Source organism: Branchiostoma lanceolatum, chromosome 7, assembly GCF_035083965.1.
Source record: "Branchiostoma lanceolatum isolate klBraLanc5 chromosome 7, klBraLanc5.hap2, whole genome shotgun sequence".
Classification (NCBI taxonomy): Eukaryota; Metazoa; Chordata; class Leptocardii; order Amphioxiformes; family Branchiostomatidae; genus Branchiostoma; species Branchiostoma lanceolatum.
In genome coordinates, this window is record NC_089728.1 from 22,253,723 (window position 1) to 22,281,394 (window position 27,672).

General features: G+C 42.2%; 1 protein-coding gene and 1 long non-coding RNA gene across 3 annotated transcripts; one reads left to right on the top strand and one right to left on the bottom strand.

The window, feature by feature from the left end:
* Window positions 1-27,672, top strand: LOC136438173 (ER degradation-enhancing alpha-mannosidase-like protein 2). Of its 2 annotated transcripts, XM_066432904.1 has the most exons (12): window positions 1-150; window positions 601-711; window positions 5,889-5,928; window positions 7,265-7,370; window positions 9,051-9,176; window positions 10,284-10,495; window positions 11,213-11,354; window positions 20,816-20,940; window positions 21,424-21,568; window positions 23,109-23,230; window positions 24,595-24,767; window positions 26,879-27,672. In XM_066432904.1, exons 1-12 carry the CDS (start codon window positions 38-40, stop codon window positions 27,264-27,266), a joined length of 1,803 nt encoding a protein of 600 aa, XP_066289001.1. In that variant the 5' UTR covers window positions 1-37; the 3' UTR covers window positions 27,267-27,672. The 2 variants fall into 2 exon arrangements, with proteins under 2 accessions (XP_066289001.1, XP_066289002.1); XM_066432905.1 differs by lacking the exon at window positions 9,051-9,176 and having other exon boundaries at window positions 2-150.
* LOC136438175 (uncharacterized) lies at window positions 11,410-20,816 on the bottom strand. Its single transcript, XR_010756401.1, has 2 exons — window positions 20,170-20,816; window positions 11,410-12,231 (listed from the first exon to the last, which is right to left on the bottom strand). It is a non-coding gene; the product is annotated as an uncharacterized lncRNA (long non-coding RNA).

Consider the following 27,672-nt stretch of genomic DNA (forward strand, 5'->3'; position numbering starts at 1 on the left):
TTTGAGATTGGGGTTACTGTAGGTCATAAAGTGGAAGATGGCCGCCCCCAGATCAGTGTTCTGTGTTGTCGTCGTTATCATCTTTGTTTTACACACTTTAAAAACAGTTCCGGGACAAGTCATGACGGTGGAAGAAGTGCACGAATATAGGTACTTGTAGAAATGTATTGGCGTTAGATGTTTGGAAATGCAATCTTCGAAGTTCAATATATAATTTTGAAGCACGAAAAATTATACATGTGTATGACCATGAGAAAAATAATTTTTACTGTAATTTATAACGTTAGTAACATATTAATTTACAGCACTAAAAGGTTATAGGATATTCCAAATAGAAAAATGATGCACCCAAAGTTTGGAAAAAGACTGAAAAAAATCAAGTTGAACTAAAAATGATCAATAATTACCACCAGAATGAAAAGTATGACCATGCATGGGCAGTTCACTTAGGGGATATGAAATTCAATGATGACAACAATACGTTTTTTGAGCATTAAGGTTTGCATATGTATGTAGATGTAAATAACCATTATGATTTTAACACATATTGGCAAGAGCAGTTGGAACTATGAACAGACTTATTGCATATTTCCCCTGTAGGGAACAGGTTCGCTCGATGTTCCAGCACGCGTACGATGGTTACCTACGGTACGCCTACCCGTATGATGAACTCCAGCCCCTGACATGTGATGGTACAGACACATGGGGCAGGTATTTGCCACATTCACATTATAGTACTGGAAAGTCATTATCTTCGCCGAGTACTCGGGAAAGATTAATATGTTTTTGGTTGTGCAAGCTGTTGGGTGGGTCTGTATGTATGTCAAGAGCATAACTCAAGAAAACTGTGATGAATCTTTATGATTTTTGGTAGGTGTGTAGTGGTTGCGCAAAGAAAGGTCAAGTTCGAGAATGGTTCACCTTGCGTTTTTCAACAGTACTGCAGCGGACTTTTAATTCTTATGTGTTTGTATGTAGGCAAAAAAAGTGACGGAAACGTTGATGGATCTTCATGATTTTTTGTAGGTGTGAAGATGTTGTGGAAACGGAGGTCAACTTCAAAAATGATTCCCCTGGCATTTTCCATCGGTACTGCAGCGGGCTTTGTGTGGATGTGAATTTATATGTGGACAACATAACTCGAAAAGCTGTTGATGGTTCTGTATGATATTTAGTGGATGGGTAGGATTTACAGAAAGGAAGGTCAAGTTCGATAATGGGCCATCTAGCAGGTACCTAAGGTACTGCAGCGGAGCCTCAAAATTTTGGAGCATATTTTCTGAAAGTGCTATGGTCATGATTTTTGTGTGGTAGAAAGTTCATGCTACAGGAAGTAAGTTGTGTGAGTTTGGGCCCCATAGCGTGTTGTTTAGAACTGCAGTGGGTGTTTTTGTTTTGACCTTCGGACATGAATAACTTGAGAAGGGGTCGACAGATCGTCGTGAAGTTTGGTATGTAGAGAGCTCAGATGGTGCTTTACACAATCAATGACTAATTATGCAAATCAGGCGCTAATCTGCATAATTAGTAAGGATAGTTTGTAAATCCACTACATTTCATAATGGAACATGTGACAGTGTTCCCGAAACAGGTCAACAGAGGGCCTTGCCTAAAAGTATAAATAAACAGATGGGGCACATAAATAAACAGATGGGACAGTCTCACTACACTCCGAGCAGATGTGTGGGTCCGGTTGGTTTTTAACGTGTTCAATGTAGGCATTTTTGTCCAACACACGGTTGGAGCAAGGAGTTGGAGACATAACAAAAAGGGGACAAAATAGAAAGCCTGACAAAAACACCTAAAACACGTCAAAAACCAGCCGGACCCACTCCTCTGCTCAGAGAGTACACTGCACCAAAACTGCACCACTGCTATGTATTACCTGATGGAAAAGTCACATGTACTATGTGTTTCAAAATGTGTATGATATGGAATAAAGATTTAATAAACCATTTAATAATAACTTTCAATATTTTTGATGACCAGTTATAACACATATCAGCACACTATGCACTGTGCTCCTCACTCAAAAAAGTTAGGAGCACCAGCAAAAATCTAGGAGCACCAGCAAAAATCTAGGAGCACCACTACAAAAAGTTGGAAAATTACTCTGGACCCAAGAAAGGCGTGAGAAGTAGTTGGGCACAAGACATCTTTAATGCTGTCCGAATGAGCTCTTAGAGTACAGATGTCTATGACCTCGGGCGAGACCCGGGCTTTGAACCTTGAAATGGGCTAGACCCGAACAAGTGTCAAGGATTGTCAAGGATTGTAAAGGAAGATTACTAGTTCACAATCTAGGTTTCTATGCGGCTGAGAACCAACGGGTTCGACTACGAGCTTAATAAAAACAAGGCGAATAGAAAGAAGATGGGACTCTGTATGATGGTCCCTTAACGATGTAATATAGCTTGGTCCTAGTGACGAAGTCTTGGCTAAGAACTACTGGACTTCGCGATGAAGTCTGCTACTGTGCTGGCTGACTAGCTCACTAGGGAGGAAATTTACAGTTCTGCGACTTATCTAGCTGAATAAGTCCTTTTACGGGGGCTTGGCTATGTGATGTAGCATAGAGTTCGTTGTTTTTGCTGTTGTCAGTTGGACGAGACCTGAGTTGGTCACGTTTGTAGCACTGTAGGCACGAATGTTCGATTCTCTGTAGTCCGTTCTGGCTGCCTGGGTGGGTGGAGGATGTCCGTCTTCTTCGAGATCACGCTAGACTCCGTCCGAGGCTATTGGTCGGGCCGAGTCACGTGTCCGCGCAATTCCCTGCTACCCCGCCTGACGGCGCTGTACCACCATAATTACTCTGGACCCAAGAAAGGCGTGAGAAGTACAGTGTAGTTGGGCACAAGACATCTTTAATGCTGTCTGAATGAGCTCTTAGAGTACAGATGTCTATGGCCAGGCCGAAAGTGTGCCCAAGAAGAAGTGTGTGTGGGGATGGAAGTTGTAGTCGTGGCGGAGTTAGGTTCTGCGTCGACAATGCAGGGTTCTCATGGCGACCGGGAGGCGCAGGCGTTGTTCCATGGACGGCTGCAGGTAGAGTAGGTCTGCGTTGGAGTGCCAGTCGCCGTGGCGTTGGCGGAGTTCCCTTGGAACACCTGCTTCGAAGGCCAGTGTGTAACCGCCGCGTCGGAGGTCATGTAGCGTAGGAAATCCGGCTGCTAGGTTCGCTGCGGCCACGAGTTTGGCGAAGGCCTTTTCTAGGATGGAGCTGGTGACCGGTCGGAAGTGACGGCGTGGCGTTGGTGGTAATTGGAACGCTGGGGAATCTTGAGTGGCCGGGACAAGACCTACCATGTTGTTGTACGCGGTGACTGGGCAGAGACGGGAGCCTGGTATGGCGAGCACGGGGGTCAGGAGCTCTCGTTCGTTGGCCTGGATTGTCCGTCTTCTTCGAGATCACGCTAGACTCCGTCCGAGGCTATTGGTCGGGCCAAGTCACGTGTCCGCGCAATTCCCTGCTACCCCGCCTGACGGCGCTGTACCACCATGAACAAGCAAAAGTCTTGGCCATACCAAGTAATACTCCTATTAATCAATGTTAACAACCGGGAATTAAGTATTTGAATAGATCATAAAAGACAAAAGCCTACATTGATGGTACAGAAAAATTGGCAATTCAATTCATTCAATAGCTTCCTACATACTAAATGATACTAGTATGAGGGGGCCACAGTGCCTCAAGTTCAACAAGTTGAAAAATACACAATGGTATTTTTTACTTGGAACAAGCCAAGTAATGAGTCACATAACCTTGAATGATAAATAAATAGATAACTCTAAAACTTACCTATTGGTTTCATGACCAAAACAAATAAAGTCACATTCCATAATTTGAAACTTCACTGCTGGCATCAAGTTCAACATTTTTACAGGCATTTTTTTTTCACCCCCACCCTACCCTCTACAAATAATCCAAAATACTTTAATATCGTTGAAATTCTTGCTCAATAGTAACAAAAATTATCTGTTCGTGCCAGCCCAGTCAAATATCTTCGGTTCCTTTGAAACGTGCAGTTCAAATTTCGCGCGTCAGGACCGCGCGGCACCGCCATCCAATGACAGGCCGACCGCATGGAGAAAGCTTTGTGATTCGCGGCCGCAGCATTCTAGACCGCAGCAAAGTGAAAGTAGCACCATAATGACGGCCAGATCATGAGCTTTGAAATGATACCGGTGACAAAAAGAAAATGTATATTTTGGGGGATAAAACTCTGAATTGCTTCATCAATGTTTGATCATAAAAATTATCCCTTGAACAGGTGTAAAAATGACCGCAGGAAACAGGCCTTTCATTCTGCTGCGGTACAAGCATCATGGCCGCCGTCCGGAACCGCGAGCGCCAGGCTAGCGCTCATTTTCATCGGTAAATTTCTGGCGTTTGAAACATTTTACAAATCAAACAAATACATCACAAAAGAGAGAAACTTATATCCTTATTTCTATGGGTAACTTTGCCGCTAGGAACGGATAGCTTTTGTACCGCGGGTGTGGGAACATGATAGAAAATTCAATTTTCGCGGTAGCGTTGGAATACTTAAATATTTTCGGCTTACCGCTTAGTTCTGCAGCCATTATCCTGGCGCAGGTCTTAATTTTTGATTGTCGCACCGTGCGACCGTGATTTTAAATCTAGTCGCATTCTCAAAAAACTGGTCGCATGTGCGACTAATCCAGTCGCACACACGAGCGCTGAAATGTGTCAGAAAATGTGCTCTACAAAATTCTTAGTCAGAAAAATGTTACCCCATGATATGATTTTTCATCTGTTTCCTGAATTTTGGGTTTGAATTTTAGGTCCCATGGGAATATCTAAGCTGCCTCCCAAGGGATTTAAAACCTTTTGGGGGGTTTTAAGCTTAAAACTTGAAATGAGATGACACACAATGGATCCTATTTTTGCTTTCTACAGTTCAAAATGTTGTTCTTTCAATCTTCAAGTGATCTTTAAGTGATTTTCAAATATTAAGTTTTCACACGCAAAAAAGTTTGAAATGTGCGCGTGAAAGAATCTGCTTGAGAAAATATGAAATTAGGCTAATAGAATGGAGAAAAGCTTCAGATAGTTACTTTTTACAATACAAAGCCTTATATAAGTAAGTTAACTATGTATTTCTTGAAGATTTCAGTGATTTTCAAATGTTAAGGTTTCAAGCCCCAAAAAGTTCTATTCCCAAGGGACCTATTCTCCAGGGAGCTAAAAATCAGGAGTTTTCAAACAAAAAATTCAGGTGTCAGATGGAAAATTGTATCGTGGGATCACATTTTCCTGTCTAAGAAAATTATACTGCAGATTTTCTGACATATTTTAAGACAATTATTTTTTCACGCGCAAATTCTTCACGCGCAAATTTTCATTTGCAGAAAACCTGTTCCCCTTTACAGAAGGGAAACATAGCAGTGGTTTGCTAGGCTAGACCATGTGAAGGTAAACATAATGTACATTATATTCTATATGCAAATGCTACCTTTCTAGTCACTGATTTGCAGTAATTAAGGTGAAATTTGAGTTCTGCATTTGCAGTTGAACAGCTATAGTAACACAACGCAAGACAGAGGACTGGTTTGCAGAGTTCCACAAACTGAGAACATACACTGCAAATATTTCACGACTTACTGTATATATGTAAGAGTCTAGATAGAGCTCTTTAGAGGAACTAACAGTAACAGTATGATAATCTGACATACTATTAAGAAAGTACATGTATCTCATTGACAATATTATACACTATAACTTTGGTAAGTTGAAAAATGCATTTATTTCATAAATTGAAAACAATTCTGTACATTATTGAACATACTTTGAGCACCACACTGAAAATTGAAAAAAAAAAAAATGAAATTCATGTATGACGACAAGTTGTCCAATTTTTTTCCAGCTACTCCCTTACATTGATTGATGCACTGGATACTTTGCTGGTGAGTTTTTATTTCACACTACAAGGCCTAGGGATTTGTGTTCACATGACTCATACATATGCAAGGTACATGTGTATGAGAAATACATGTACTTTTATCTCTTCTTACCTTTCACATATTGAGAGAGGGAAATACAGTACATTTTCCAAACCCATTTACTAGTACTTACATGTACTCAATGAGACTATTCATAGAAAATGTCATATCATTTAGTATAATTTATTCCAATTCTGAATCAATGAGTTACAGTCCAATTTTTGTGTTGGCAATTGCAGATCAACTTTGATTCAGAATAACTTCTACCAACACAGATGAATTAACTTCCAAGTGAAGATTATTTATTTCACATTTTTCTCAAGTTGCTTAATACCACCCTCATTAAATCAGGACCCCTATCGCTCCACGTTACATCGCTCGCGAAGGGGCCCTGATAACCAGCGCTGCCAGACATGGTTATGGCGACGTCACCACCAAAGGTCTGCTTCCCCTCATTGGAAGCAAACGCGCAAAGAACGCTGGGAAGCTATCAACCAATCAGGTTACGTGTTACATCGTTGCTTTGGTTACCCAAAACAAATGGCAGCCAATAGTTTTGCTACAGCTGTGGAAGACTTGTTTGGATTAGAGCGGCTTCGTCAGCATCAGCAGTCCACCCTACAGACACTGCTTGATGGCAGGGACGTATTTCTAAGTGTAAGGACAGGCGGAGGGAAGAGCCTCTGTTATATGGGCTTCCCAGCGGCAGCGAAAGCCGAGCAAGCCCACCGACCTTGTCCGCAACTTCCGTCTGGAGATGAGTTCGTCAGTCCGCTCATTGCCAAATAGGGCCAGCTCATTAATTATTCATGAGCAAGTGTCGGCGACGTCGCCATAACCATGTCTGGCAGAGCTGGTTATCAGGGCCCCTTTGCGAGCGATGTACTAGTAACGTGGAGCGATAGGGGTCCTGATTTAATGAGGGTGCTTAATACTAGTAATAGTATACATATATATCAGGCCTCAAATACTGGGTGCATATGTACATGTATATAGTATATACATCGTTCTGGACATTTCAGTGTCAGGTAAAGAAATAAACCTTTGTTGTATTACCGTAGTTGTTTAACATTTTGAAGTTATTTATAGAATTCAGATTAAATCAGAGACAGTAGAGGTGTATATCTTATATTTTATTAACTGTAGGTTTTTCTGACGTTCTACATTTATGTTATGTTGTGCATCCAAGATTTTTTTCCTCACATAGATTTTTTAGGTTCTTCCCAAAAGGGAATTTCAAACCTGCATATAAGTCAACATTTTAGCCTATCGTCTTTGTCCGCACATGTACATGTACCAGGTGATGGGGAATCACAGTGAGTTTCGCCGCGTAGCACAGCTGTTGGTTGACACCATGACCTTTGACACAGATGTCAATGCTTCTGTTTTTGAAACCAACATCAGAGGTAAATACAAATACTGCATCCTGTAGTTAATCCTCCTATTGTGACAGTCTTTAATAGTAGATATATTATTACATGGCACATTTTATCATAATTGTACAGATACGTACCATAATGGATACGCACAGTCACAAATATGTAAGGAAAGATGACTGAAATATTGCCTTGTTCTTGTTTGTACCCAAAACAAATTAAACCCTTAAAAAAAAGGTTAGATTGTATGTATTCTACAGCAGTTCTTATTAGAATGATCACTTGTTCCACTTATCACCGTTGTTATCTTACAGCAAGCTGCACAGTGTGTATACTTTTCTTTATACACAATACTTTTCCATGTTACAATTACCAATAGCCCTTTGGCAAGAACTTGGAAATGATTCTCTATTGATTGCAGTAGAAGCCAGTTGATTGCACAATGAATAAATTCACACCGCTGTTAATTGCATGGAATCTCAAACCGGTTCCCATTCACTCCATTTTTAGGTGCGCTTTAGACCTACGATGTTATACAGTCGTGCGATCATCGTCGTTTGCGACGGTTTTCTTTAGACACACGGTCAGGAAATATCACGGGACCCCCGCGGCGCGGAATTCCATTGATGTGCGCGTGTGACCCAAAGTGACCTCTTGCGCTCAAATTCAACATGGCGGGGGAACTGCTTGTTTTTGTCACGCAAAAGATTAAGCTTTTACTGACTTTGCAACAACTGTTGCCCTGTAGATGAGACGTTGAGAACGGTGCTCAACAAAGAAAGAGATTGAGGCTGGTATGGAGACTAAACGGACGGTATTTAACCCGAGTTCGTGGCCGCCGCCCGGGATGTCCCGGGGATCGAGGAATAGGGGCATACTAGAGAAGTAGCCACTGGTAGCGGGGCGTCGCGCCGGAATAACCGGTTTCGGATGAGAAAAATATGTTTCCATTGCTGACTGCATGCATATTTACAAAGAAAACGATAGAAACTTTCATTCCCGGACGCACGCTGTAGGCTTATTAGCATATCACCCACTTCCGTCGCCGGCGACGATTCTTCTTTAGACGAGAAAAAAACAGCCACAGGCCCCCCCGCTGAATGTCGTGCGACTGGGTCCGAGGTGGTCGCACGACAATTCGAGGATTCCCCGTTTATTGCCATCGCACGATTGTTTTGATCGTCTTTAGACGGCCAAAAAATACCGTCGCCGGCGACGTCGCCCACGACGATGATCGTACGACTGTAAAATGTCGTAGGTCTAAAGAGGCCCTTAGTGACTTTGCATTTCTGCACAGCCCATCATCACCGATGCGAAAGGTTGTCAAACATCGTTGACAAATTAACTAAAAATGTGCACTAAAAATCAGCAAACGCGATACAAATGAGCCGATGACTGCCTGTGTAAAGGCGCAATACCGCCAATATGTTTGAAATTGTTTTTGAGGAACAAAAGAAGGAACAACACCCCCCTGAACCCCCACCTGTGGTTGTGCGGTCCAGCTGGGCAACTTCTCTTTGTTGCACCATCCGGATAATTGCACGAAATACACTGACAAATATTTGTGCAGTTAAGTGCATTTAAGCGGCTTCTATTGTACTTATTTTATGTTATGTTATTGCAAAACTTAACAACTATTATATAGAAATTTTGTATACTGTACAATAATTAAATTTTGAGTAAACGTGATCATGCAAACACTCTACCTAGTTGTTGGAGGCCTGTTGTCCGCCCACCTCCTGTCCAGGCGGGCGGGAGTTGACCTGGAGCCAGGCTGGCCGTGCGACGGCCCTCTCCTCAGACTGGCCCAGGACGCCGCTAGGAGACTCCTACCTGGTCAGGACACAGCTTCTTTTCAAAGGAAAGCCAAAGTTGAAATTGAGAGGCCAAAGACAGTAACTATACTTTCAAATACATCCAGAAGTCAAGTTCTTACTGGTATTGCATCCGTCATAGGTCATGACCGTCAAAGCTGTAAGTTGCTCTCGGGTCTGACCTTTGTCATCTGGCCTGAAGTAACACAATGCCCTAAAGCTTTCTGCGAGTATAAGTGTTCTTTGCCATCATGCTTGCCTGTGTGGCTTGTAGAAATCATAGCAAGGATGACGACTGCTTACAACAGTTCCTTGCCGCACATTTCTTAAGAGCAATTTTCTCCCTGGTACCCACATTGATCACACTCTGTGATGCTGACAGCCTGAATGGTTTCGGGTTCAGTCGACAGTGCCACACAAGTCACAGGTCTCACAGCATGTCCTGGCTCGAATTGTAAGGTTGAATATGATTTTTATGTAGGTCAAATGCATAAAACAACAATTCCCACATTCAACATCATTGACTCCCTTGAACTTGAAAAATTCCTCAGACTTTGCTGCTTTCCCAAATTGTAGTAAGGGTTTCTTTAACTACACGTTGAGGTAAAAGATAACCTTCAGCTTGCTCAGACCAGATTCTCAACCAAATGAAGTCATGTGGTCAAAGGTTAGACCCAGCCGATTTTCAAACAGCTACATCATAGTATGAGAGTCGTAAATCAACTTCAACTTCAACTTGTTTTACCCCCAGATAACCCCGCGAGGGGCAAAGTAGGGGGGGGGCATCATGTCACTGAATGATGTTATATTGACTTTTAGGTATATTTAGCACAGTATAGCCTTTTGAATTATAACTTTTGCTGTCCTTTAACTTTTAAACCTCAGCTTTTGGCTCAAGGTGATGATGCTACTGTACACCGTATATGTGTAGGACTTCATATACATGTACTGTGTCTTATCAAGGAGGTTTAATACCTTGGTCTTATCTTCGCTGGTGTCTGTCATAACGTCTTTTCAACTGAGAGTTAAGGACCATGTAGCTGAGACTAAAGCTTGAAACTTCACAGTTTGAACTTTATGTGAGAAGAATGTATCTAGACATTGATTGACATGCTTCGTTTTGACCCAGCCTTTGACACCCCTACTGGTATGCCATATGGAACAGTCAACCTGCGGTACGGAGTGCCCCCTGGTGAGACACCTGTGACCTGCACCGCCGGTGTGGGGACTTTCCTGGTGGAGTTTGGAACCTTGAGTCGCCTGACTGGCGACCCTGTGTTTGAGAACACGGCCATCCAAGCTCTCCAGGCACTGTGGGATGTCAGGTCGGACATTGGATTGGTCAGTTCATAACCTCCTTATCTACTGCCACAGTGGCAAAACATTTATTTCTAGATGTGGGTACTGGTACAGTAAATTCAGGTTCAGGTACATGTATCGTCCAGGTCCAGAAAATCAGGTCATACTCATAGTCCTGAACCTAGACCTGATTATTTAAGTTACTGTATACAGTTTTAATCATGTTTTGAGAGCGAGACAAATTTAGTACAGGTCTCTGCGAAAATTCTTCTGTTCTGTCTTTTGTCGGCCTACCCCCTTTTTTCAACTGTGAATTAAGAACCACCACAAACGCTCCATTCTCTCCCCACAGCAAAATTGAATCCCTGGGATCCCCGGGATCCCAGTTTGATCCACCATTTCTGAAATCTCCTTTTCTGACGTAGCAGTGCAGATATGAATGGTCTGGATCAGGTCATTTGACAGTTTAGGTATACAGAAGTCCTAGGGATGTCCCTGTAGCTCAACTGGTAGCAGCCTCACAGTTCCAATTAGAGACCCTGGTTCAGTCCTGGGTCAAGACATCTCGTTTGGGGCTGCACCCGTCTTTCTTGAAATGGGGGTCTTATGTTCGAGGAGGTGCGTTGAGCATGTTAAAGGGGGAGGACTAGCAACCCCTCCCTGTTAGAATGTACTCCTCCCTGCTACTGAGGCACTAGGCACGTAAGGATCTGAATGAATGAATACAGAAGTCTTGATGCTTGTTGTTAACTGTTTCAGGTAGGTAACCACATCGATGTGACCACAGGGCGCTGGACAGCCATCGACTCAGGAATAGGTGCAGGAGTGGACTCCTACTTTGAGTACCTTGTAAAGGGTTACATACTCCTGGGTAGACCTGAACTCATGGATATGTTTCAAGGTAAGTATGGACATCAAGTGTGAGAGAATATGAAGACACGTCTGTTCTTGATGAATTCTCATAAACAACTGCTTTATTCAAATGTGAGAACGGGATTGGCCGTTCTATGTTCGAACAGCCGGTCCCATTCGATATAACGACTTTGCTCGTTACATTCTTCCCCCCCAACCGTGGCATTTGCCCTCAAATGCGTATCTACCTAATACATAGTCATATGATGGTGATGGGCGCTGATGTTTATCGAGACGCCCGTGATCATGAGTACTTCAAAGCATGGACATTAAACAACAAAAACTGTCTTCTTGTTCAACACCACACCCTCGGTGAGGCACAATGTTCCTAGTAGTCGCCCCGCAGGCATACTTACTAAGTTAGGCACAAATCAGTTCGAAGATTTTCAATACACAAAATACAATGACATCGTTTCCATGGCAATCAGCAACCACGTAGGTTCAGGCGATAAAGGGCAAGAGTCTTCGGAGGTAGATCTTCCTAGGAGGGTCGTCCCGCAGGCATCAGTTTTATCTAGGCAAGCATCACACTAATCTTCGAGGCTGGCAAATTGTTTTAAAAAATTTAAAGGGTCTTACAGGTGCTTCCCCTTGGGCACATTGTTTCTATGTAGATGCTAGGGGGCTGGCAGAGATTGAAAACCAAGTTCGCACCTAGGTGACAAAGAGGCATCACGCTGGGGGGCACAGGTATTCCCAGCCACACATGGGAGCAGCTTGTCACCTCCTGCCAGAGGTGTGAAAACTGTCTGGCTTTAAAAGAAGCTGACTTTCTATTATTTTCTGTTGCAAAGTAAATACATCAGATCCCATTCATATTCTTGCATAATCAGGTTGGAAGTGAACAAAAGAATGGCTTTAGTCAGCTCCTGTAAACCGGTCCGTGTATTCACCGAAATACGGGAAATACGCGAAATACACGAAATACACGTCCGAAATACACGAAATACACATGAAGATGGCTGAAATCTACCGGAATACAGTATGATTTGATGTGTTCACATCACAGGTTGCTATATGCCGTCTTGAAATAATATATCTATAGCCCTGGCGACAAGAAAATGACAGAAAATACTTCGCGATCCCGGCCACGTCCGGTCGCCGCCATCTTTCTTACCATACACCATGATGTTTGTTTTTCAGTGGTGTCTTCTTATGTGTCATTTACACAAAAAGGGTGGTGAAATGTACCGACATACAGTATGATTTGATGAGCAAACATCACAGGTTGCTTTATTTCGGCATAAAATAATATATTTATGGTCCTGGTGACAAGAAAAGGACAGGAAATACTTTGCGACCCCGGCCGGCCGCCGCGTCATCTTTCTTACCATACGCCATGATGTTTGTTGGGTATCAGGACAACTCGGCCCCTAGGCCGGGACAACTCGGCACCTTACTTACTGAGGACGTAATATGTGTATGTTTGGAGAAGATTGGTAATGATATCGATCTAGAAGCCTCACTACTATAATTTTAACTTCTTTTTTTTTTTTGCTCGGCAGGAATTCTATAGCGCCGGCGTACTTTGGGGTGCGCCAGCGGGGTCAATCGCCATGTCGCCCGCCGAGTCCGCCCGAGTTGCCCCGCTAGTCTAAAGCGATACTAAAGACTACTGGCTTACATTACAATATGAAACTACACGACATTAAACTACAAGCATATAATAAACTACTTGGTCTTTGTGAACATGATTTATCTCTAAATAAAGCTCGGTCACCAATCTCATGTTTGCCGACAAACAGCCGTGAACCAACAACACAACCGACACTCGCGGTCCGATTCGTAGGCAAACAAAAAATCCAATACAGCGGTGTCCAACGTTCGTTCATGACTAAACAATCGTCAGAAACTTTCCCTGTATGTGATTTCCTGCTACTACTGCCCATATGCCATTGTAGAAGCGATAATGTGCAACGGATTGCGCTAACTTTCTCTTCGGGTAGCGTTCATGTAGGAACAAATATGACGGATAAAGCTATACCATCATCCTTTGCGCGGCAGGAAATACTGTAACCAGTTATGCCAAGGAGGTTATATCAATACCAGCGATCTCCAGCTATATGGTTGACAGCGAACTACACTTTTGTCATACTATTTGAATCATGGGCATTTGGCCTCAGCTCCGCGGACTCAATAAACAATAGCGAGTTTTCTTCCCCGCTGAGCAGTTGCGTTAGACTCTCCCGGTCGGTAGTTATGCAAATACCCGTTGGCCTCCCGTCGTCCCTTGCGCGAAAGTCGCTCGGCGAAGCTAACTTCAAAAATTCTAAGGGTACGAAATCCGCACTCCTACTCACCGTTACCAGAAGGGGTGTCATCGATCTTTCGGGGGCCAACCCGGACCTGTTGCTGTCCACTGCAGTCCCCATTTGGCAACATAACAAAGTAACAGCATGCTAACAAAAGCTGTGTTACACAGCAGATACGTCATAGTCGTTTTAATGGACGGTTTAGCACGTTTATCGTCTGATTTTAGCTTGTAAATCTGGCCAGAATTACGATATCTAGTAAGTGCGTAAGAAGCAAATAGGAACGCATGTACAATGCTGGTAGACAAATATATGATGAATAAGATATCTATGTTCACAATCCTGGCATTTCCAACGCTTATCATAATGATAGTTTAGTTTATAGCGGTGCCGAAACCCCTTGCGTGCATGGCACCGGCCCGGCTGGCCATGGTGTCATTGTTCCGTGAACAGCGGTGCAGGCATACTGCCGGTAACGGTCATGTCGGGAAAAGAAGGATTTTCGGGCGTTACAAAATGCTTCGTATCGTCCTTTGTCATCGGTTTTTTATCAACTAGGTGTTTTCCATGGGTAAATAAGACACCAAACATGAGAATCACCACCAAACCAAGTGCCTGAGTCGAGGGAATTAGCAGAAAAATAGGTTGTTTGAAATGACCTTTCGTACCTATCGCTCATTCCTCGCTCCGCTCGGAATGAGCTTTTGGCGCCTGCGGCGCCACGGGGCGCGCCCTTCGGGCGCGCTTCGGCGGGGCGCGCTTCCGGCGGAATTCGGGCGGCTTTCGGGTAAGTTCGGGATCCGCGCGCCCTTCGGGCGAGGGCGACTTTCGGGCCTATCAAACTCTTCGGGCGTATCAAACTCTCCTTCCGAGGCCTACAGCCTATGTTTGAATGAGAAACGTATGAAATTTAGCCCTGGAAATTTGGTACATCTCCAGCTATATACTAGTACAGTAGTTGACAGCGAACTACACTTTTGTCATTCTATTTGAATGCCAAACGTATGAAAATTGGTGACGTCGCATCTCTTATTAAACCAGTGATCTCCAGCTATATGGTTGACAGCGAACTAACACTTTTTATCATACTATTCGAATGCCAAATGTATGAAATTTGGCCCGACGCATGGAAATTGGTACGTCGCATCTCTTAACCAGTGATCTCCAGCTATATACTAGTTGACAGCGAACTACACTTATATCATACTATTCGAATGCCAAACGTATGAAATTTGGCCCGACGTACGAAATTCGGTTCGTCGCATCTCTTATTAAACCAGTGATCTCCAGCTATATGCTTGACAGCGAACTACACTTCTGTCATACTATTTGAATGCCAAACGTATGAAATTTGGCCCGACGTATGAACTTGGTACGTCCAAACCTCCTTGGTACGTCGCATCTCTTAACGTATGAAAGTGTGCAAGCCATACAAATGCAACGTGATTTTCAAGCCGATTAACACCTTGACACCTTTTCATAGCGCGTCAGCAATCAAGGTGATTTTCTGTACTTTAGCAGGAAATTAATTTATCACTTTGCCTTTTATTTCATGGTGTCACCTTTTTTGCCATGTAAAGACCAATTTGTAAATAATTGTTGCCATTTTTCGTGATATAATTTTTTAATGGATTGTGCCATTTCTGAAATAACTTTGTGACTAGGTTTCTTTACCTTTAACAAGAAATGTAAAGACCCGATTTGTAAATAGTTGGTGCCATTTTTCGTAATATAATTTTTTCATGGATTGTGTCATTTCTGAAATAACTTTGTGACTAGGTTTCTTTACCTTCAACAAGAAATGTTGAGACCCGATTTGTAAATAGTTGTTGCCATTTTTCGTAGTATAATTTTTTTAATGGATTGTGCCATTTCTGAAATAACTTTGACTAGGTTTCTTTACCTTCAACAAGAAATGTAAAGACCCGATTTGTAAGTAACTTGCGTACTTTCCATGAATGCTGTTGCCATTTTACGTAATATAGATTTGTGACTTATTTTGCTTTTGCTCTTGGTCTAAATGTCTTTCTTAACATTTTGCATTGTAAATACATTTGTTGATGTTTGCTAATGTACGTTTGCTGTGACTGGACTTCTGTTAGTAACGGTTAGTACGGTATTAACTTAAGTAGGCGAAACAAATGTCTTCGTTCAAAACTTCAAACAAAACAAAACGCGTCAGAACCTGAGGTGTTAGAAAAGAACGAAAGTTGACAATAAGTTTAATATCGAATATATAAAGTTGACAATAAGTTTAATAACAAAAAAACAGAAACACTTGATAACCCAACAACGCATATTTCAAAGTGAACGCATTTGGAACAAAGATTATATTAAGTAGGCCTAATGGTCCTTTCTTCCAGTCTCACGGTAAATTTACCTGAAAAAAAAACGTGTAGAAATGTAAGAAAGTGGCAAAGCTAGGAAGTGGCGAAATTGATGATAACAAGGGAGATTATAGGGAGCTAACAGCCTATGACTTATTCAGACGAGAGGTAAACATAACAAACCCCACACATTACGGAACAAGTGGGCAGGAACTTCTCAAACCTTTACCAGCCCTTCCTACGAGCGTATGGGTCGTAGAATTCGGCAAAAAAGTACTAATTGGCCAGTAGAGTCAGTCCACGGTAAAGTTGATAATTTGCCCGCAAAGGAAACCCCCTGGCGACCAAACTTCCTTGGCAAATATCATCCCTTTGACAATATCATCCCTTATAATATTATAATATTGAACCCCGTCGGTATGGCACTTTGTTTAACTAGTACACGAGACACCGACGGCAAGTCATTGTTCTTATTTATGATTTTCGCACCTTGGTCTGTAAAGTGCCGACTTCCGACCGCTAAAAGTCAATATTCATGTATTTTTTCACACATCAGTCTCAGAATCACAGACACCTGCTTCAGCATCTTAGAATTACAGCACCTTGTTCACACCGCACTCTATTTTTCCCTCAACCGTGATACTAGTAATTACCAAGGAGTTTAGAATAAGATTTTAACCTCCTTGTTATTACCGACCGTAAAATAAGTCCAAACAGAGTATTTGCACCGAGGCTTTTGGGAAATAGATATTAGATCCAAGCTAACAAAATGGATATACAGTATGTTGTCGATCAGTGTTAGGACTCGAAAACAAAGTTTGAGTTTGATTGTCTATGCCTTGTGTTCTAATTCTGTGGATCAGTCGTTGGAAGAACGTTCATTGTGAACGCAAACACAGATGGAACTTCGACGGTCGGACGCCGTTGTAGACGGATTCTTACTTTAATCTTGATTAGTTATAGTTATATATTACCTTATTGACAAAACGCAAACATAGGATTTTGCCAAGGTATTATATAACTATAAACATATACATAATGGTGATTACAATTAAAAAGTACACTTTGTTGATATCAACATTCGGGTTTAAACTACCGTGGAAAATATGAATAATTTGAAACGTTTATCACTATATCTTTTCAATATATGATGAAATGACGATTTTATTTGAAATTATGATATCAGCGATCTGATTGATGAATGGACAGAATAAGTGGCCATGAAAAAACCCCGTAATGCTACGAGCCAGTGTTTTCTCATAACTTGTATCCCTTCTTCAATCCTACACCGCAACGGTCTCTTCCTCACATAGCTACAGCAACATTTCCAACACATTGTTTATTACGTGTGACAAGTCTTTCAGTGAAACCTGGCGCATTCCTCCGCGAAGCGTGCTGTTAATTAACCACGCCTCCCATCCTCACAACAGAGCTGACCTGTCGTTACTACAAGTCTTACAAGACACGAAGTCGCTTTGATTGAGCCCCTGGCCTTATTGAATTTGGCAGTGCGATCTTGACTGTGAATAACTTTGTTCTATTGTTTTATTCTATCCAATAAAAATATTTATATTCCATACACCGACATGAGAAGGAGCGCACAGAAAGAACATTGATATATAATGATCTATTGACACTTTCCCCTCTACAAATTCATACCAAGGATTTTATATAAAACCTCCTTGCTCATACCAAGTAACGTTACCTATCTAGTCTCATATCTGATTCTCGCGTTCTCTCAAATAAATACAACTCGGTAACGTTACACTGATAATGACATATAGTTGGTTACCAATTGCTAATATTGTTGACTATAATAGGCTGGGAACCTTCGGTAGGGTCATCATCGCAGGACTCGGACCACATCTGTGAAACATCTTATTTGTAACCTAAGACGTTAAATTCTTTATTAGTTTGTTGTCCTGTGTGTAAAATACCACAAATAAGAAATTTAAGTCGCTATAAAATTCCTACAACAAGGTCCTTGAAAATCACTTAGACTTAGGGCTATCCCGCCGCCGGATCGCATACTAGTGAGTGATCGCATATCCGCCATTTTCTTATTTCGCCGGGATCTACCCTGGGTTCCAGTAGAGTAGGGTAGACTGTTTATCGGGCCTTTTAGCCGGTTCCCTTTAGCCGGTTCCTTCGGCGGCACGGAGACTCCAGCCCGCAGAACCCTAATTATGCTCGGGTCACATTTCCTAACCGGGGCCCGGCCGGGCTGTTTACGGAAACGAAAAATCAAAGTGTGTGTCAAAAAATTTGCAAAAGCTATGCTTTTAAGGTGGGGTCCAGGCATGCGGCAGCACATTTTCAACAAAAATATTTAGACAAAATAACCATCTGATTTGTTACATGTATAGGTCTATTTTCATTATCTGGCATCATTTTCCTACATAGGTTATCAGTTTACCGCAAACTTCAAGGGCAAAGTTGCAGTTTCCAACGTCCTGGCTGGGTGCCGATACCTTTTGGAACAGCCTGACCAATCAGGGGCCTCCATTTTGGCTATTCCCTCCCTCCCTCTGGAAAGCTGGATTCTCTGGCCTGGCTGTTAACACTACTCTGACTGTCAGATAGTGTGTTTGCAGAGGTTATTCACCTGTATGTCACTGTTAGTGCTTGGGTGATTGGGAAAAAAGCAAATATTGGCGATTTGGGGTCATTTTACGATTACTAAATGCCAATTTTATTAAAACTACCTCTACAGCATGATTTTAAAAGCAAAAGTTTGACAAAACTGTATATGATAGGGCAGAAAAAGAAATGCTGTTCTGAGGTTTACCACCTGAACTTGCCTCTCACGGGTGGCATAAGCATTTTGATACTTTGATAATGTGTGAGGGCCAACAGAAGGAGATTCTCATTAAATTATTGAAAAAAATTCACTAAAAATTGATTTAAAAAGATATCAAAAAAGGAGCCCGTGTATTGACCAATTGCATTATTATGCATCTGTCCCTTAAATATTAGCTTTGTACATTGGATCGTTAGCGAGGAAAAAACACTTTTGTAAAAAGGGGCGTGGCCCTGTAATTGTTGATGACGTCATCATGACGTCATAGAAATTTGCATAAATTATTGTCTTGCACAGAGGTACTTAGAGAAAAAAAATGAAGAGCCACAAGTAACACTATATAGTATTTTCAAGACACCCCAGAAGTGCTGCCGTCTGCCTGTACCCCACCTTAAAATAATTTTGGGTACATTTTGTGTTTTTGTTCTCTTGAATATCATACTTTCCGTTCCCAAAGACTGCCCGGCCGGGCCCCGGATTGGAAATGTGACCCTAGCATTAGCGCATTGGGGGACTTCTAAGACCTGGCGGGCTGACTGTCCTTGGGCAGCCGAAGAAAATCGCTAGCGACCCGGTACTAGTCTGGCGCCCAGGGTAGCCTTCTTCTTGTCGCCAGGACCAAAAATAGATTATTTCATGCCGAAATACAGCAACCTGTGATGTTTGCTCATCAAATCATACTGTATGTCGGTACATTTTACAAGCATGTTCGTGTAAATGACTCGGATACCACTAACAGCAAACATCATGGCGTATGGTAAGAAAGATGACGCGGCGGCCGGCCGGGGTCGCGAAGTATTTTCTGTCCTTTTCTTGTCACCAGGACCATAAATATATTATTTTATGCCGAAATAAAGCAACCTGTGATGTTTGCTCATCAAATCATACTGTATGTCGGTACATTTTACAAGCATGTTCGTGTAAATGACTCGGATACCACTAACAACAAACATCATGGCGTATGGTAAGAAAGATGACGCGGCGGCCGGCCGGGGTCGCAAAGTATTTCCTGTCCTTTTCTTGTCACCAGGACCATAAATATATTATTTTATGCCGAAATAAAGCAACCTGTGATGTTTGCTCATCAAATCATACTGTATGTCGGTACATTTCACCACCCTTTTTGTGTAAATGACACATAAGAAGACACCACTGAAAAACAAACATCATGGTGTATGGTAAGAAAGATGGCGGCGACCGGACGTGGCCGGGATCGCGAAGTATTTTCTGTCATTTTCTTGTCGCCAGGGCTATAGATATATTATTTTAAGACGGCATATAGCAACCTGTGATGTTAACACATCAAATCATACTGTATTTCGGTAGATTTCAGCCATCTTCATGTGTATTTCGTGTATTTCGGACGTGTATTTCGTGTATTTCGTGTATTTCGCGTATTTCCCTTATTTCGGTGAATACACGGACCCCCTGTAAACACCTGATAACAATAAGGCAAGACCGTTTCGGAACCATTCAATCAAAAATCGCAGTTTTCAGTCCATTCTGAGTTGGTAGTGTTAATACACAACAATACATCATACTTTCATAGAATCCACCAGGTGGACTTGTTACCCGTAGGGTTACGAAGACTCCACCAGGCGGGTTCGTTACCCGTAGGCTTACGAACATACAGGACATCGTGCTACAGTACATTGCTAGAACTATACCACAAAAGTTTGAGATGTTGCACAAAGTTCAGTCAGGTCAGGCTGGGTGCACGGAGAAGTACTTTCAGAGTTCGGTGAAGTCACGGCAGAAGGTCGTGCCGGTGGTCATATTCAAAAGTTCAAGGCTGGTGACATGGATGGGCAGCGATGCGTCCACGTTGTAGAGGGAGTCAGGCTGGGTCGCGATTGAGACGGCATTCCGGGGCAGGAAGACGGCAGGGTGGTCTGCAGTACAGCATTCGCGGTGTCTTGTACACGTGGCCGGCAGTGGGCGGAACACATCATTTTCACCAGAAACACATGATTTTCTCCTAGGCCCAGAAGGGACAATGTTTTATGAATTATTTTGTGTTAATTTGTTCTAAAGAAAGTTGCACTGATAATAGAAATTCTGTTCTCCCCAGAATACAACAAAACTATCAACACGTACCTGAAGTATGATGACTGGTACATGTGGGCCAACATGAAGAAAGGACAGGTCACCATGCCTGTCTTCCAGTCGCTGGAGGCCTATTGGCCAGGTTTACAGGTCAGTGACAGGTGTCAGTCATCCCCTCCTCACATAAGGACCAGGTCTGTTTTTACAATCAGATTGAACATCTCTTTGTACTAGGTGATTTCCATATCACTGAGAACATCTATGATTTCACAATTGCAACTGTTACAATCATTTTTCTTATATGCTATAAACCATTCCAAAACAATGAACTTCCAATGGGACCCAAGTAGTACAGCAGCCAAAATCAAGGAACAAAACAGCTTTGTGTGGCCATGCTGAACATATACAAATGAAAGGTTTGCCGCTGCTGTCAATCATGGCATACTGTGTATGTTGACATTTTTGCAGTGGTTTTAAGTTTATGGTTTTTGTGGTAGCCTCCTCACCACAAATTTAAAGTCAAAATGCTTACTCTGGCCAAAGCTTGTAGTAGAGAGGCATGATTTAATCACCTTAGATATAGACTGGTAACATGAAATAAATGCATTAACATATTTCATCTGTTGTTGTCAGAGTTTGGTCGGTGATGTTGACTCGGCCATGAAGTCCCTACACAACTACCACCAGGTCTGGAGACAGTACGGGGCCACGCCCGAGTTTTACAACATCCCCGGTAGTAAGGCACAGGAGAAACGGGAGGGATACCCGCTCAGACCTGGTAACATCACATTCTACATTTTACATTACAGTACTGAATGCACCGTTTTAGTTAACTTGTCAAGAATGTTTGACAGATCTTGGTTCAGTTATCAGGCATTGGTGACGATGCGCCGTGCAGAAATATGATGTCCCAACAATGGAATTAATGCAGGGCTCGAAATTCACTTTTGGGATCAGGTGCACTGGTGCACCCAACCTAAAAAATTGGGTGCACCAAAAAAATTTTGGGTGCACCACATAAAATAAAGTAGAATGTAACTATTGTAAGCAAAACTTAATCACAAACCTTACTGTTCCTCTTCTGAGCTTGTATCTGAAATGGGAGCTTGGTGACGACGCTTTCATATTTTACTTGCAAAGCCAAAAACAGTAATAACCATAAAAATGAAGTAAAAATAAAAATAATTCAAATGAAAAGTGTATATATCAATCATCAATCAAACAAAATATCTTTTTAATATGTGTACAAAATTACATGTGGTGCATTCATTTTCTCGATGAAATTTCAATAAGACTAACTAGTGACGTATAAGGGTCCCAGCGTGTTATCAATATCGACCTCGGTGAAGAAAAAAATCAACGCCACGGAAGAAATAAAGGAAAGCATTATATTTAAAAGCCTTGGTCTTTTGGCAGTCTCTTCTGACATTAAAAAAAGCATCATGCACGCAGTTTTGAAGCTTTCAAAATAGAAATTAACTCAAATTCTAACACCAAAATCTTAAACAAGTACTACAACAAAGATTTTATTATTTTCTTACACTGAGATGTCAAGAATATGCTGTCTACTAGTGTGCAGTGATACCTTTACACATTAAACCGTACGAAAATATTTGGGTGCACCAGTGCACCCACAGTAAAAAATTAGGTGCACAGCTCCAAAATTGGGTGCACTGGGTGCACATGCACCCAGTATTTCGAGCCCTGTAATGGGAACTGGTTTGGTATTCGGGGGTTCCGTGCAATGAAAAGAAGTGTGCGTTAATCCGTTGTGCAATTAACTGGCTTCTACTGTATATGTCATCATCATCTGTTGACCCCGGGGGTCATTTATCATATGTCATACATGGCCCATGATTACATTCATGATACAGTTGTTCCGGACCAGACCCTATTTTACGGTATTCCACAGGCTTCAACTTCTATCAGATGGGCTTCTTTGATATAATGTGAACATAGTCATGTATAATCTTTATTTGCAAACTCATCCCCGAAGGCTTATTGCAAGGGAAAACACAGATTCCATAACAGTATAGAAAAATGTCTAATCTTTGTAGATCTGATTTTTCTACGTAAATTACTTGGGGGAGAGACTTAATCTTTGGATGCAGTGAATAATGAATATTTGTACGTTTTTCTAATTGGGTTTTGTGACTTGTTAAGTAGAAATTTAGTTTTTAAGAGTTTTTCTAGATTGTGAAAGCTCAGCAAGGTTTTGGTAATTGTTTCAAAAACCTATTTTTTTCAGCCTCATAATGAAAACATTTTACAACTTATTGAAATGTAATGATACAAGTCTCGTGTTGTCCCTGCACTAGAACTGGTGGAGAGTGCCATGTACCTGTACCGTGCCACGAGGGATCCCTTCCTCCTACAGCTGGGCAGGGACGTCGTGGAGGCAATCAACCACATCACACGCACGGACTGTGGCTACGCTTCCGTACGTTAACTACATCACACCTACAGACTGTGGCTATACGCTTCCGTACGTTAACTACAGCACACCTACAGACTCTGACTACGCTTCCGTACGTTAACTACATCACACATATATGTGGCTACGCTTCCGTACGTTAACTACATCACATCTACAGACTGTGACTACGCTTCCTTACGTTACCTACATCACACATACAGACTGTGACTACGCTTCCTTACGTTACCTACATCACACATACAGACTGTGACTACGCTTCCGTACGTTAACTACATCACACATACAGACTGTGACTACGCTTCCGTACGTTAACTACATCACACCTACAGACTGGCTATGCTTCCGTACGTTAACTACATCACACATACAGACTGGCTACGCTTCCGTACATTAACTACATCACACATACAGACTGGCTACGCTTCCGTACGTTAACTACATCACACCTACAGAATGTGGCTACGCTTCCATACGTTAACTACATCACACATACAGACTGGCTACGCTTCCGTACATTAACGACATCACACATACAGACTGTTGCTACGCTTCCGTACGTTAACTACATCACACATACAGACTGTGGCTATGCTTCCGTACGTTAACTACATCACACATACAGACTGTGGCTATGCTTCCGTACGTTAACTACATCACACATACAGACTAGGACCTCCCCCCCCTACTTTGCGCCTTAAGGGGTTATATGGGGGTATGCAAGATGATAATGATGATGACTGTGGTTTATAATGCTTCCGTACGTTAACTACATCACACATACAGACTGTGACTACGCTTCCGTACGTTAACTACATCACACCTACAGACTGGGCATTCTCGTGTGATTCTTTATTACTTGTGAGAACCAATCTTGCACATTGATACTGTGAGTGGAGACTAGTTTTCAGAATAAGTTCAGAGAAGCAGTGAATTGAAAGTTCAGTATGGGAATAAATGTGTCTTGGTAAATTGTGAAACATTTTGATATGTCACTCCAATGGAAGCGGGCAGTCCACTATTCTGCATACTGGGAATGCCGTTATTTTTTCCATGCATTGGGGATACAAATTTAAAAAGTAATTGACACTGTACTTTGGTTTTACATCGATCGTACATTGGCTTTTGATTCAGGGGCAACTCTGAGATTTCCAATAAAGTTATCTTGTATCGAATTTGGGGCCAAAACTTAAGAATGTGACATTCCGGTTGCAGCCATTTTGTTTCTAGAGGTCACATAGTTCACCCGTGCATCGCACATCAGTGTGATCACAAGGGAAAATTTGCCTCAATAACTTGCCGCAATTCAGTGAGATACCTGTTTAACATACATGATACTAGAATTCAAATTTTGAATCCACACTACACAGATTAAGGATGTCCGCACACACCAGTTAGACAACAGGATGGAGTCCTTCTTCCTGGCGGAGACGACTAAGTACCTGTACCTGCTGTTTGACCCGGACAACTTCATCCACAATGATGGAGGGCACGGAGACTATGTGGACACCGTCAACGGGAGATGTGTACTGGACGCTGGAGGGTACTTTTTTTTCAGTGTAGTAACAGTAGAAGCCACTTAATTGCACCTCGGATTAACGCACATTCCATTTAACTGCACCGAATCCCAAAATCCCAAACCAGTTCCCATTCACTGCATTGTTAGTGACTCCGCATATCTGCACGGCGCATTGTCACCTATGACGGATAACTGCACAAAAATTTTTCAAAAATCCTCGACAAGTTAACCAAAAAGGTGCGCTAAAAATCGGCAAACACGGTACAAATGAGCCGATAAGTGACTATGTAAAGGCACAATACCGCCAATATGTCTAAAATTGTTTTGACTAACGAAAGAAGGTGGTCTCCATTGACAATCACGTTGATAGCGATCGTATTGCTGAGGTCACGGGCGGGTCACGGGGCGGGTCGTCAGCATAAAGAGACGCACGCCTACCAAAGGTGCCATTGCGCTTTGGCAGACAGCATGCTGTACTCAACAAAAATTAGTCTCTACCTGTACACTGTCTTATTACTGTGAATGCATTTAAGTTCGCGGGGATTTGATTTTGCGTTAAGGATGACATGGGGTGTTGTCGGCGGTTTTAGGTTCGGGCAGCGCTATATTCACATACTGTTGCAATATTAAAAGACCGGCGTCTTTACGTACATCTAGTCGCAGTTCTCAGATCTAGTCGGAAGCCGCACAGCAACTCGGCAAGGGCTACAGACGCGTGGACGGACATAGCAGTCGCTTTTGACCGTGCGGTGCTGACGTGATCCTCTGTCACATTCTTTTATGTCAGAGCTGAATCCGCATCCTAGAAACTTCTTACATTCACCCGAAGGATGTATACGCGGGTTCGTACTAACAAGTTCATACAGCACACCAAGGTTTATAAACTAGTCACCTTCTGTATGATACAGTGTACTACTGGTCCAGCTGGGCAATTTCGCATAATTGCACCAGCCGGATAATTGCACCAAATACGCTGGCAAATGGGGTGTGCAGTTAAGCGGATTCTACTGTACTTGTAATTATCTTCTTTTTTTTTTTTTAATTCTATTCACTGGTTCAGCATGTACATGCCAGGGTTGCCCAACTAGCCAGAGGCTATTACTAAGGGTGACCCATGTGCGGTCATATATACAACTGTAGGTTATGAACCACTCACACCAGGAAGGACCCTACTCTTTTCGATAAATGCGGTGGGTTCTTTAACGTGCTCGAAGTGTGTCCTCCTCAAACACGGGACCTCCATTTATCGTCCCATCCGAGGGACGTCCCTTACCAAAGCTAGGTACTCATTTACACCTGAATAATAATAAGTGAGGAAAGTCGTGTTAAGTGCCTTTCCCAAAGGCACAACATCGGGGCATATCAATGGTTTCGAACCCGGGACCTCTCGATTGTGGGCGAAACACCCTGCTGATTGCGTCACACGATGCCATAATTATAGCATTGTTTGATATATGATTACTCTGTTGTATAATTTCCAACAACACTGGGCAGATACAGAACCATCAGTCAAAAAGGATCTACCAGTCTTTTCTGTCACAAGACAGCTGAATCTTATATTTGTATCTATATAGCTGGTATTACCGTCCTTTGACGTAACATACCCAACTTCTCAGGCACACTGTGTGGCAGCAGCTGGTTATATTACACTGAATGACCTGTCATACCTAACCTTTGCACATCGAGCTGTAAGCATTGTTTATAGTTAATGAGGATGCTCCTACAGTGCTTGGTGGCAATGAGTTCCACCCTACGATAGTTTTTGGGTTGATAACTCTGATTCTTGAAGGCATGACTTTTTCTTGTTCTTTGTATGACACACCCACTATAGTCCCAAGAATGCCAGCAATTTCCTGTAATAAAAATGTTGCATGACGAATGTGACATTGCCCTTACATGTATGTTCAGAGCAGATGTCCTTTTATTAGCAGCTGGAATCACCATGAACAGAACTTCAGAGGCATAGCTCTACTCATATCTTTTTCCAGTCTTTCTCCCCATATCTACATGAATTAACATACTAGAGTATAATACAGTTCTTTTGATGTTTATTAATTAACAGACATAAGATATTCTCTAAATGTGCACAACATGTACTTTCCTTTTACTTTCAATGTCCTATTTCTGATTTACAGTTATGTGTTCAACACGGAGGCCCACCCTGTCGACCCGGCAGCATTGTACTGCTGCAGTACCTTCAAGCAGGACCAGGAGGAGCTGCAGAAACTTCATACCACATTGGACTTTGGGTCCCTCCTTGAAGACTTGGAAGATTTCAGCCATGAAAAGGGCAAGAAGGAAGGGATTCTTTCCTTCCCGACTACAGGACTTGACAGTTCTATGGACCCAACATTAGATGAGACTGACCCAAGACAATGGCTGCAGTTTGACAAGTGGAAAAAGGACAAAATGACAAGAAGTTGGAATGTGGAGGAGAAACAACATCCTGCTATTTTCACTTGTCCTGCTCAACCTTTCTACTCTAGATTTTCTATCTTGGGAGAAATGTTTGTGGAGAAATAGTTTTGTCAAAAAAATGTGAAATTTATTTATAACACTCCAGTTTTATGAATTATTTCACAATGGGCATATCAAGTGATTAGTAAAATGAGGGTTTGCATGCCTTTGTCTATGAGGTGTAACGAGCTGTTATGATACACCATTTAATCATAGCCGGCCAGATCTGATTCAATGTTAAATAAATTATTTGTGAAGCGTAACTGGTCGTTTCAATTCTACATAGCACATTATTTGTTATCCTGAATTCAATGTTAAGCATTATTGACGTATTGTTTGTATCACCTAGTCAAACTCCAGTTTGCCCTAAGTCACAACGGAGCGCCTGATTGTGTCAGTGTTCACAGACTAGTTTTGCCAGAGACCCATTGAATGCAATGGAATGATTCAATAAATTGTTCCCAAAACCCAA